Below are 12,684 nucleotides of genomic sequence, written 5' to 3' on the forward strand. Positions count from 1 at the left end.
CTCCTGCCTCAGCCTCCCGAATGGCTGGGATTGGAGGCATGAGCCACCATGCCCGACTAATTTTGTATTTGTTTTGTTTTGTTTTTGGTACAGGCAGGGTTTTTCCCTTTTGGTTTAGGCTGGTCTCAAACTGTCGACCTCAGGTGATCCCCCGCCTCGGCCACACCGAGTGCTCGGATTGCAGGGCTGAGCCACCGCGACCAACCCACTTTATTAAGCAGAAACGAATAGATTGGCCTGGGGTGGTGGCTCAGGCTTGTGATCCCAGGACTTTCGATGGCTGAGTGTGGGGGATCTCACAATACTGAGTTCCAGACCAGCCTAGGCAACATGGTGAACCCGGTCACTTTTTTTTTTTTTTTTTTTTGAGGCAGAGTTCCACCCTTGTTACCCAGGCTGGAATGCAGTTGCGGGATCTCAGCTCCCCACGGCCTCCGCCTCCCGGGTTTGGGTGGTTCTCCTGCCTCAGCCTCCTGAGTGGCTGGGATTGCAGGCGTGAGCCACCGTACCCAGCTAATTTTGTTGTTGTTGTTGTTGATAGAGACGGGTTTCTCCCTGTTTTTCAGGCTGGTCTGAAACTCCCGCGAGTGTGAGGAAGGGACCAGATGGGCTGGGTAGAAAGGTGCTGGGTCAAGAGAGGAGGGGGCAGCCGGGAGCACCCGCACGCCGGGTGCGCGCGGGGCGCGTCGGGTTGAGGGGTGAGGGGTGAGGGGTAAGAGGTGAGGGGTGAGGGGTAAGAGGTGAGGGGCGACGAGGACCGGGCGGGGTAGGGGCAGCCATTTCCCAGGCGGTAGCGGGGGCAGTGGTGCTGTTGCTCTTTTAAGCTGCGGGTTGACGGGAGCCGCGCCTCCTGTCGGTAGAGTCGGTTACAAAGGGAGCAGCCTCCCAGGCCGCCACACAGCTCCCGCCAAGACCTCGGTGTCCCTTGCCATTTTCCAGTCACGCTCCCACGAGGGTCACGGCGGCGGGGAGAGGTGCAGCAGCGAGAGCTCGGCCGGGGGCACCGCCGGGTGGTCGCCGCCATGACAGCGGCTCCGTACGGGCTCCTTTTCCGCGCCCTCCCGCCGGAGATGAGGGGAAGATGTCCGTGTCAGGGTCAAGGCCAAACTGAAGTTGCTGGCCTCTATCTTCCAGCAGAATCAGGAGCCACAGCCGCCGCTCACGCTCCACCGCAACATCAAGGTGAGTCGCCGGGTGGTGGCCTCGCGGGGCAGGGCGAGGGCGGGAAGGGGATGCCCAGAGTCCCAGGACAAAGGGGAACCTGCTCCAGAGAGGCCCCGGTTCCCCGCCCCTTTCCCCCGAAACTGGCCCGCCCTGCACTGCGCAAGGCTTGGGTGGGAGAAAGCGAAGGGCGCGTCTCTCCAACTCCTAGCGCGGGGCTGGCTTGGGGGCTGCTGATCTCTCTCGGCCCCTGTCGCTGCGCCTCGAGGTGGGAGCCCGCGGCTGCCGGAGCCTTCTTGGGACCCATGGTCGCCCTCAGTCAGCCGACCTGCTCTGGGGACCGCGACAGGGCGGGGCAGGGAGGCTCCTGCGTTGTTTGAGCCCAGGCGGGGAAGAGGAAAGGCCTTTTAAGATTTTCGGTTTTTTGGCGGAGCATAGTGGCTCATGCCTGTAATCCCAGCACTTTGGGAGGCCAACCGGGCTGATCACTTGAGGTCAGGAGTTGGAGACCAGCCTGGCCAACATGGTGAAACCCGTCTCTACTAAAAAATAGAAAAACTAGCCGGTCGTGTTGGCAGGCGACTTAATCCCAGCTATTTCGGAGGCAGAGGCAGGAGAATCGTTTGAACCCGGGAGGCGGAGGTTGCAGTGAGCTGAGATCCAGCTATTGCACTCAAAGCTGGGGGAGAAGAGCGAGACTTCTCTCAAAAAAAGAAGTTTTCTTTTTTTTTTTTCTTTTTGTTGAGACAGTCTCACTCACTGTGTTGCCCAGGCTGGAGTACAGTGGCGCGATCTCGGCTTACTGCAGCCTACCTCTCTTGACAGTCCAGTGGTTAAAGCGATTCTCCTGCCTCAGCCTCCGGAGTAGCTGAGATTACAGGCACCCGCCACCACACCTGGCTAACTTTTGTGTTTTTAGTAGAGACGGGTTTTTTAGTACAGACGCGGTTTCACCATGTTAGTCAGAATGGGCTTGATCTCCTGACCTCATGCTCCGCCCGCCTCAGCCTCCCAAAGTGCTGGGATTACAGGCGTGAGCCACCGCGCCCGGCCTCTGTTTTGTTTTATACATGTAATATATTCACAAGTAGCTTTACGAAGTGATTTTGATACTCTTTTGCCTTCTTCCTAGAATCTCTTTGTTCTGTAATAATTTTTTTCTTAGTTTATTTTGATCTTATTTTCCTTTTTAAAGCCTTTCCTTAAATATCTATTCTATGTTGCTTATCATTTGTAGTTTTTTTGTTTTTTTGTTTGTTTGTTTGTTGAGAGGGAGTCTCGCTGTCACCCAGGCTGTAGTGCAGTGGTGCAATCTGGGCTCACTGCAAGCTCCGCCTCCCGGGTTCATGCCATTCTCCTGCCTCAGCCTCCTGAGTAGCTGGGACTACAGGCGCCAGCCACCACGCCCCGCCAATTTTTTGTATTTTTTAGTAGAGACGGGGTTTCACCGTGTTAGCCAGGATGGTCTCGATCTCCTGACCTCATGATCTGCCCACCTTGGCCTCCCAAAGTGCTGGGATTACAGGCGTGAGCCACCGCGCCCAGCCCTTATTCTATATTATAGTGAGTTGTACAATTATTTCATTATATGTTACAGTGTAATAATAATAGAAATAAAATGCACAATACATGTAATGTCCTTGAATCATCCCAAAATCATCTCCCCCAACCTTGTCTGTGGAAAAATTGTCTTCTGCAAAACTGGTTCCTGATGCCAAAAAGTTTGGGGACTGCTGGCATACGTGGTCTGATATAGTATTTGTCCTTTGGTGCCTGGCTTGTTTCACTTAGCATAATGTCTTTAACGTTCATCCATGTTGTAGCATGTGCCAGAATGTCATCTGTTTTTAAGGCTGAATAATATTCCCTTGTATATATTTAATGCGCTTTGTTATCTTTTCATCTGTTGATGAATACTTGGGTTGCATCCACCTGTTGGCTATTGTGAATAGTTTTGCATTGCCTGTCTTTCTCATGATCGCCATTCTATTTCACATCTAGCAGGTGTGAAATTCCATTGATTGATTGATTGAGACAGGGTCTGACTGTTGCCCAGTCTGGAGTGCAGTGGCATGATCTTGGCTCACAGCAACCTCCATCTCCCAGGCTCAAGCAATTCTTCTGCCTCAGCCTTCCGAGTAGCTGGGATTATAGGCATGTACCATTACCAGCTGGCTAATTTTTGTATTTTTAGTAGGGACGGGGTTTCACCATGTTGGCCAGGCTGGTCTCGAACTCCTGACCTCAAATGATCCACCTGTCTCCTCCTCCCAAAGTATTTGTATTACAGGTGTGAGCCACTGTGCCCAGCTAGTAGGTGTGAATTTCTATGTCTTAGTGGTTTTGATTTGCATTTACCTGTTAGCAAATGATGTTGAGTATCTTTTTATGTGTTTACTGGCCATTTGTCTATTTTCTTTGGGGAAATATTTATTCCAAAATTTAACCTATGTTTAATTGGGTTATGTATCTCCTTATTATTTAGTTGTAAGAATTTTTTACATATTCTAGATAGGAGTTATAACAATTTTCTCCCTTTTTCTGGATTGTCTTTTTTCTTTCTTGTTGGTGTCCTTTGAAGCACAAAGATTTTAAATGTTGATATAGTCCAATTTATCATTTTTCATTTGTGTTTTTTGTTCCTTGTGCTTTTGGTGTAATATCTGAAAAACATTGCTACTCCAAGGTCACAAAGGTTTCTGCCTATGTTTTTTTCTATGAGTTTTATAGTTTTATCAATATCTGTTATATTGAGCTCTTTTATCCATTTGAGTTAATTTTTGCATGTGGCATAAAGTAGGGGGATATAGCTTCATTGTTTTGCACCTAGACATCCAGTTATCTCAAAAGTATCCGCTGAAAACCTTATTCTTTCCCCATTGAATTGTCTTGGAACCCTTATTGAAGATCAATTGACTGTATATGTGAAAGTTTATTTCTGGATTCTATTCTTTTATCTGTTCATCTGTCCTTATACTAATAGCACACTCTTGATTACTGTAGCTGTTTAGTAAGCTTTGAAATCGGAAAGTATGAATCCTCCAAAAAGTTTTTTAAGGTGGGTTTGGCTGTTCTGGGTCACTTGCATTTCCATATGAATTTTAAGATCAGCTTGTCAGTTTCTGCAAAGGAGCCAGCTGGGATTTTAATCACAGTTGCATTGAATATGTAGATCAACTTAGGAAGTACTGCCATTTTAACAATATTAAGTTTTCCTCCATGGACACAGGATGTATTTGTACTTATTTAGGTCTTACTTTAATTTCTTTCAATCATAGTTGTGTTGAATGCAGACCTACTTTGAATTAATTCTAAGTTATCTTTATGCTACTTACTGCTTGACAAATATAATTGCTTTTAGTTTTTACTGTAGTTTTGATGCAATTGAAGTGTATTTGGACCATGTGAAGCTTATTTCTGCTTTGAAATTTAGTATAAATGGGTTATAATAAAATCTCACTGTGTTAATTTTTTGGTTATGTGAAATAGAAAATCAATGTAAATTTAAAAATTTATTCTGGGCCCGGCGCAGTGGCTCATGCCTGTAATCCAAGCACTGTGGGAGGCTTAGGAGGGCAGATCACAAGGTCAGGAGATCGAGACCATCCTGGCTAACACAGTGAAACCCCGTCTCTACTAAAATACAAAAAATTAGCCGAGTGTGGTGGTGGGTGCCTGTAGTCCCAGCTACTTGAGAGGCTGAGGCAGGAGAATGGTGTGAACCTGGGAGGCAGAGGTTGCGGTGAGCTGAGATCGTGCCACTGCACTCCAGCCTGGGTGACAGAGTTAGACTCCGTCTCAAAAAAAAAAAAAAAATTCATTCTGAAATGCGATAGATGTTGATGCTCTTCTGGCAGGTGGTTATAAAGAGGAATATATAATCATTCTATTGAGAAAATATAATCAATAATGTGAATACCTAAGGTAGTTTATTTTACATATATATCTCGGTATTTATTTTTGAGACAGAGCCTCACTCCTGTCACCCAGGGTGGAGTGGAGTGGAGTGGCACGATCATGGCTCATTGCAGCCTCAAATTCTTGGGCTTAGGTGATTCTCTCATCTCAGCCTCCTGAGTAGCTGCGACTACAGGTGTGCACCACCATGCATGGCTAATTTTTTGTATTTTTAGTAGAGGTTTCCCCATGTTGCCCAGGCTGGTCTCAAACTCTTGGACTCAAGTGATCTGCCGGCCTTGGCCTCCCAGAGAGCTGGGATTACAGGTGTGAGCCACTGTGTTGGCCTCATGTTTTATAATCTTTAAATGATACTTTTTATTCTATTACAAAACATATATAATTTTAAAAAACTTGTAAAATATAAAAGAGGACAAAGACAATAGAAAAATTATTTACAATGTAATTCCCAAGTAAACACTGATTACATTTTTTTAAGAGCCTGTTGCTCAGGCTGGAGTGCAGTGGCACGATCATAGTTCACTGTAACCTCATACATCTCATACATTTTTATATTACTACTTCTGGTTTTATACATAATGTGTTCACTTTGAAACAAGAGAGTATGATTTTATAACGATTATTTTCATTTAATGATCATGATCTCATTGCAATTATTGACCATTTAGTTTATTCCTGAACATTTTGTTTTATATATTTTTGCTATTGTGAGTGGGATATTTGTTATAACTTGGCATTTGTGCCTACATTCAATTTACCTATAGGAAGTTAATTTTTGCATACAATTGTTTTAATTGGTGCAGTGGCACAATCTCAACTCACTGCAACCTCCGCCTCCCGCGTTCAAGTGATTCTCCTGCCTCAGCCTCCTGAGTAGCTGGGATTACAGGCACATGCCACCACACCCAGCTAATTTTTGTATTTTTAGTAGAGACAGTGTTTCACCATGTTGGTCAGGCTGGTCTTGAACTCCTGACCTCGTGATCCACCCACCTCGGCCTCCCAAAGTGCTGGGATTAGAGGCTTGAGCCACTGTGCCCGGCCTCTTTGTGTGTTCTCTTAAATCCTTCATGTGAGTTGCAAGGGGCATCTTGGGTTTCCAGGAATTTTCTTAGCTAACTCTGTTCCTTTATCTATGACCCTTCCTCACTAGTTTTGGATAATTTATTTTCCTTCTTCCTTACTTCACTGATTTACTTGTCTATTTTATTTAGTTTGCTAGTCATTGTTTCTTTTAAGGTTCTTAAGCATAAATCCTCTTTTTTTTTTCTGATGGGAAATACTGGGGCATAGCACTGGGAATACAAATTATGTTTAAATAGAGCACAAAGAACCATCTCAAAGGAATAACTGATGGTGAATGTCTGGTGATTCATTTTATTATGTATCAACTCTAACAAGGCTTAATAAATAATTGAGGTTTAACACTTAGGTAATCGGTCTGTTTTTAAGCCTGAAAATTTTTTTATGTTACAGTTTCAACTTCACATTGAATATTCTGTAAAGCAGAAATAAATTGATTAGCATTCTATGAATGAAAAATGAAGCCATGGGTCGGGTGCAGTGGCTCACACCTATAATCCCAGCACTTCGGGAGGCCGAGGCAGGTGGATCACCTGAGGCCAGCAATTCGAGACCAGCCTGGCCAACATGGTGAAACCTTGTCCCAGCTACTTGAGAGGCTGAGGCAGGAGAATGACTTTAACCCAGGAGACGGAGGTTGTGGTGAGCCGAGATCATGCCAGTGCACTCTAGTCTGGTGACAGAGCAAGACTCTGTCTCAAAAAAAAAAAAAAAAAAAAAATTAGCTGGGCATGGTGGTGCGCACCCGTAATTCCACTACTTGGGAGCTGAGGCAGGAGAATCACTTGAACCCGGATGGCAGAGGTTGCAGTGAGCCAGGGTTGCACCACTGCCCTCCAGCCTATGTGACAGAGTGAGACTCCATCCCTAAAAAAAAAAAAAAAAAAAAAAAACCCATGCTGGTAATCGAAAAACCAGTTTGCCTCATTACAGTTTAGAAGATTGAATTGTAAAGATCTTTTTTCTAGTCCTAGCCAGGCTTAATGGTAACATGAGCAATTCAGTTACTTTCTCAGAGTTTTATATTTTTATCTGGAAAATGGAAATGATGGTACGTACAGTTTAGGATTTTTGTGAAAATCAAATGAGGCTGCAAGTGTCTTGAGTAGCATTTGAAGTACATTGATATAGGTGATATTTTACAGTGGTGTCTTCCTCAGCATCTTATTAGTTCAGTGTTTTAAAGCTTTATATTAGTCACAGAAACAAATCTAATTTTTGTTCTTATTTCAGATTACAAGTGGACACCTCAGTCAGCAGGACCTGGAATCCCAGATGAGAGAGCTTATCTACACGGACTCAGATCTTGTTGTCACCCCCATTATTGATAATCCAAAGGTGCACAAAGCACTCTAACAACTGAGTTGTAGACTTTACGGAGATCTGAAATCTGCATGAGATTTTCATTCAGAATATTATTTACCGTCTAATCTTTCCTGTTTCTCTTGCCTGCTTCTGTTTCATTTGTGCTGCATGTCTGCATTTCCAGTTCCCGCCCTGTCTGCAACCCTTTCCTCTGCCTTCACTTCCACTTCACTGGAGTTCTAAGTTTTCTCCCCTCTGTTTTGAATGAGTCAGCTCTGCCTCTCACTACTGCTTTCTTCCACATGCCACGGAGGGGTTGCCAGTCTCTTGACCTCAGACCTTAGCTCTCAGTCCCATCGTTTCTCCATCTGCACTAATGTGAATCAGTCTAAATATTCTAGTCTCTAATGTATTTTGAAGGCAGAAGCAGTCGGAGGGCACTGCTCACCAGGCTGGGCTGGGCAGGCAGATCCCACAGAATCCCTGCCCTCTCACAGGTTGTTAAGACTGCAGGGGGAGACAGTGGGGAGACACTGTGGGAGCTTGAGGAGTCATGGTTCACAATGCACTTCTAAACCAGTGAGTTTTTTTGCTTCTTGTCTTTTAGAATATAGTACTTTATTGCTAGGGGATAATGAGTATCTACTTTAAAAAACAAATGTATTTCTAAGTCCTTCTGTTTCGTCTTGACTTCCAGCTCCCCAACATACTCACATTCCACTACTTATTCTCTATTTTAATTTTCCTGCTTCTTTTACTTTTTTTTTGCTTTACTTTTTAGTTTTTATTTTTTTGAGATGGAGTCTTGCTCTATCGCCCAGGCTGGAGTGCAGTGGCGCCATCTCGGCTCACTGCAAGCTCCGCCTCCCGGGTTCATTTCATTCTCCTGCCTCAGACTTCCGAGTAGCTGGGACTACAGGTGCCCGCCACCACACCCGGCTAATTTTTTGTGTTTTTAGTAGAGACAGGGTTTCACCGTGTTAGCTAGGATGGTCTCCATCTCCTGACCTTGTGATCCACCCGCCTCAGCCTCTCAAAGTGCTGGGATTACAGGCATGAGCCACTGCACCTGGCCGCCTTTTTCTTTTTTAAATATCGTTTTCTGTATTAATTCATGACTGTTTTTTCTTATCTCATTGGGAACATTAGTGTGCTTTAGAAGGTAAGGGTTCTTGCATTCAAGTTTATTTTCTAGATAGACTGCATTTTATATAGATTATTTAGCTATTTTTCATAATGGAGCTAATTCTTTTTGTGAGTTCATATGTCTGACAGTGTAACTCTATTATGCTAAGTTTGATGTGCCTTGGTGCATTTTCAAAGTGGGCTTTCTAGAACAATTTGTAATATCTTTCCCGGGGGTGTCCAGTCTTTTGGCTTCCCTGGGCTGCACTGGAAGAAGAATTGTCTTGGGCCACACATAAAATACACTGACAATAGCTGATGAACTAAAAAACAAAAAAAAAAATTGCAAAAAAATCTTACAGTGTTTTAAAAGAGTTTACAAATTTGTGTTGGGCCATATTCAAAGCTGTCTTGGGCCGCAGCTGCAGATTGGACAAGCTTGCTTTAGACAATATTCTGTGTTTCTTTTTTTCTCTTATAACCATATTTGATAGCTTATGGGAAGCCTTTGTCAGTGGAAATTTTTGTGTTTAACTTTAATTTTAAACTGCTTTTAGTCTTAGAGAAAAGGTTAAAAAATAGTTGAGAATTCCTGTATACCTTTTGCCCAGCTGCTCTTAATGTTCACATCTTACAGGTCTATAGTATAGTTAACAACACTTGGGAATTAGCATTGGTATGGTGTTAGTCAGGCGGGATAATACTTACCTGTTCCTCCTTTTGGAGGGCAGTAGAATGTGGTAGTTGGAGTTGCATGATACTTGATTCATATCTCTGTGTAATGAGGGCTTGCAATACCCTGATTGCTCCTTTCTAATTCTTCCTGAACAGGGAAAAATAAAACATGAGTATAGTGCTGTTAACTAAACTACCAAAGTTATTTGAATTTTACCAGTTGCCTGTAATGTCCTTTTTTGTCGTTGTTGTTCCAGGATCCCACATTACAGTTAGTTGTTATGCCTCCTTAGTCTCGTATAGTCTGTCCTTGTCTTTCATGGTTTTGTCAGAATTTCTCAGACTTTTCTTATCTTTCATGACCTTGACAGTTTGTCTTTTTTTTTTTTTTTTTTTTTTTTTGAGATGGAGTCTCACTCTGTCACCCAGGCTGGAGTATAGTGGCGCGATCTCAGCTCACTGCAACCTCTGCTGACCGGGTTCAAGCTATTCTCCTGCCTCAGCCTCCTGAGTAGCTAGGATTACAGGTGCCTGCCATCACGCCTGGCTAAGTTTTGTAGTTTTAGTAGAGACGGGGTTTTACCATGTTGGCCGGGCTGGTCTTGAACTCCTGACCTCACGATCCACCTGCCTAGGCCTCCCAAAGTACTGGGATTACAGGCGTGAGCCACCACACCTGGCCTTTGTATGTTTTTGTAATACATGTTATAAAACGTATGACTCAAGTCCTTGACACTTTGAAGAGTAACTGGTTTGGTGTTTTGAAGAATGTCCCTTAATTTAGGTTTATTTAAGGGTTTCTCATGATTAGAATGGGATTATGAATTTAGATTATGAGATTAGAATGAGAATATGCATTTAAGTAAGAATACTACAGTAAATACAGTAATGCTGGTTACTTAATTAGTAAGGTTTTAAAAATATTACATATAGAAGTTTTGCAGAAGTTAGGTATAGAAATGATGGTTGAATTTTTAATTAAAAACCTCAAGATGCAGTATCTGGCTGTCCTAAGCTCATGGATCCAACTACATGGTTTCTTCACATTTCTCAAATAAATTGTGCACTTTCCAGTTCATGCTACTATGGCTTCCTTGAATGGTGTCTTCTCTGATATAACCATAAAGTTGTAACCATCCTTCAAGACCTCAACCCACCTTCTACCTCTTCTGTAAACCCAGTCCCAACTATGTCAAGTAAAGTACTTGCTGTATTCTCTAAACTACTATTTACAAAAAAAATTCTTTCTGTCCAATGTTTTGTCTGTAGTTATGTCCTACCTTTTTTGAATTGTGAAATATTCTGTTGTTTATCAAATGTTTGTCTCATCTTCCCAACCAGAATGTCATCTCTGTGAAAATTGGATTGTGTCTTTTATATCTTTGTATCCCCATTAGCACTTGGCGTAGAGCCTTACCTTGGCAGGTACGCAATAGATACTTGTTGAAAGACTGAATTTCCAATTAGAGGTAAATTATCTGAAAGGTAAGCCAAGATAGGGGTTAATTTTTTCTTTGAATTTTTATTTTATTACAGATACCAATTGAAATGATTTAAAAAAATAAATTATTATCTATATATGTATGTTTTAATCTGAAAAGTCATTCTTACTCTTTTTGGTAACAAATTTTACACATTCATTTTTGTGCTCATTGATTTATTATCTGATATAAGGGACATATAATGAGACAGATATCCATCTTAAAAATTGCCTCAAAAGGCCAGGCGCAGTGGCTCACGCTTGTAATCCCAGCACTTTGGGAGGCCGAGGCGGGTGGATCACGAGGTCAGGAGATCGAGACCACAGTGAAACCCCGTCTCTACTAAAAATACAAAAAAAAATTAGCTGGGCGTGGTGGCGGGCGCCTGTAGTCCCAGCTACTCGGAGAGGCTGAGGCAGGAGAATGGCGTGAACCCGGGAGGCGGAGCTTGCAGTGAGCCGAGATCGGGCCACTGCACTCCAGCCTGGGTGATAGAGCAAGACTCCGTCTCAAAAAAAAAAAAAAAAAAATTGCCTCAAAAGTTTGTTTTTTGGCCGGGTGCGGTGGCTCACGCTTGTAATCCCAGCACTTTGGGAGGCCGAGGTGGGCGGATCACGAGGTCAGGAGATCGAGACCACGGTGAAACCCCGTCTCTACTAAAAATACAAAAAAATTAGCCGGGCGTGGTGGCGGGCGCCTGTAGTCCCAGCTACTCAGAGAGGCTGAGGCAGGAGAATGGCGGGAACCCAGGAGGCGGAGCTTGCAGTGAGCCGAGATTGTGCCACTGCACTCCAGCCTGGGCAACACAGCGAGACTCCTTCTCAAAAAAAAAAAAAAAAAAAGTTTTTGTTTTTTTTTTTAACCACAGATAATGAAACAACCACCATCAGTTAAATTTGATGCAAAAATATTGCCTCTACCAGCATTTTCAGGTAGGATCATAAAGGACTTATTGAACATGTAGACTCTTTGTATACAGATACAAATATGAAATTTATTCACAGATAGAATATTTGTATGTGAATAACTAAATTTATTTTGTCTTGACAATTGGTTATATTCTTGGGGCAGTGTTATGTGAATTGTAAATAATCTGTAATTCGTTTGTGCCAGCTGTTGACATTTCTCAGCTGAGTCTGGGCTGCCCTGTCCTCTTGTGGGTGGGGAGGTTCCTATAGGTCTGGGCAAGTTTTCCTGTAGAGTGGGTGGGGGGGATCTCCTCTCTTCACTTCATAAAGCTGGTTGAATTTCCACCATTTATGGCAGGTGTAGGTGCACAGGGTTGGGGACAACAATGAAGGATTGGGATTCTATTGGCGGGACCAGGACATTTGAGAACGGGACTAGGTGGTTCATGACTGTGGAGATGGTGTGGGAGTGGAGATACTTAAGGGATAATTAATATGTTTCTGTTGAGCTAATGAAAATCTTATTTAGGGTGAACATCACAAAGTTTTACATACCTTAAACTTTTTTTTAAACAAATTATATTTTAAGCTGTTAAACTGGATTTGGGGAAAATTATTCATTGCGGCTAGAGTAGAATCTATGATTTGAAGAAAACTTAAAATATATTTAGGTTTAAATAAACCAGCTAACAGTTTATATCAGTCAACTTAATTACTAATAAAAAAACAACAACAAAAAAAACCTGTGGAGAAGGACTTTTTGAAAGACCAAAGTGAAGCAAAATATTATTAATAGTGCTTTCAGTGCCAAGTAGGTCTATTTATGCAAACCTAGAGAATTATTACTGGGAAATACTATTTCCTTTTTCTTCTTTGAGTTACTTAGGAAATTATATTTACAATTTCTTTTGTCTAAAGATTGAGATCAGCCAAAAATATGTTAGCAAAAAATTTTAGGGAGTATCACATTTCCTAGATTTTGCCCTTCTTTTTATAGGGATTTGGAGATAGGAATTTCAGGTGATTTT

The 12,684-nt window shown here is 42.8% G+C and overlaps 1 protein-coding gene and 1 non-coding gene across 2 annotated transcripts in view; both read left to right on the forward strand.

The window, feature by feature from the left end:
- The first annotated feature begins 1,095 nt into the window (after positions 1 to 1,095).
- LOC129482531 (golgin subfamily A member 8S-like) overlaps positions 1,096 to 12,684 on the forward strand; it is a 32,963-nt gene continuing 21,374 nt past the window's right edge. Inside the window, exons 1-3 of the mRNA XM_063639048.1 lie at positions 1,096 to 1,182; positions 7,396 to 7,500; positions 11,617 to 11,680. Of these exons, the coding sequence (XP_063495118.1) occupies positions 7,438 to 7,500; positions 11,617 to 11,680 (127 nt within the window). The 5' untranslated portion in view covers positions 1,096 to 1,182; positions 7,396 to 7,437. The remainder of the gene's footprint in view (positions 1,183 to 7,395; positions 7,501 to 11,616; positions 11,681 to 12,684) is intronic.
- On the forward strand, positions 9,278 to 9,410 carry LOC129483661 (U8 small nucleolar RNA). The gene has a single exon (XR_008658167.1). It is a non-coding gene; the product is annotated as a U8 small nucleolar RNA (small nucleolar RNA).

This window comes from Symphalangus syndactylus, chromosome 5, assembly GCF_028878055.3.
Source record: "Symphalangus syndactylus isolate Jambi chromosome 5, NHGRI_mSymSyn1-v2.1_pri, whole genome shotgun sequence".
Lineage (NCBI taxonomy): Eukaryota > Metazoa > Chordata > Mammalia > Primates > Hylobatidae > Symphalangus > Symphalangus syndactylus.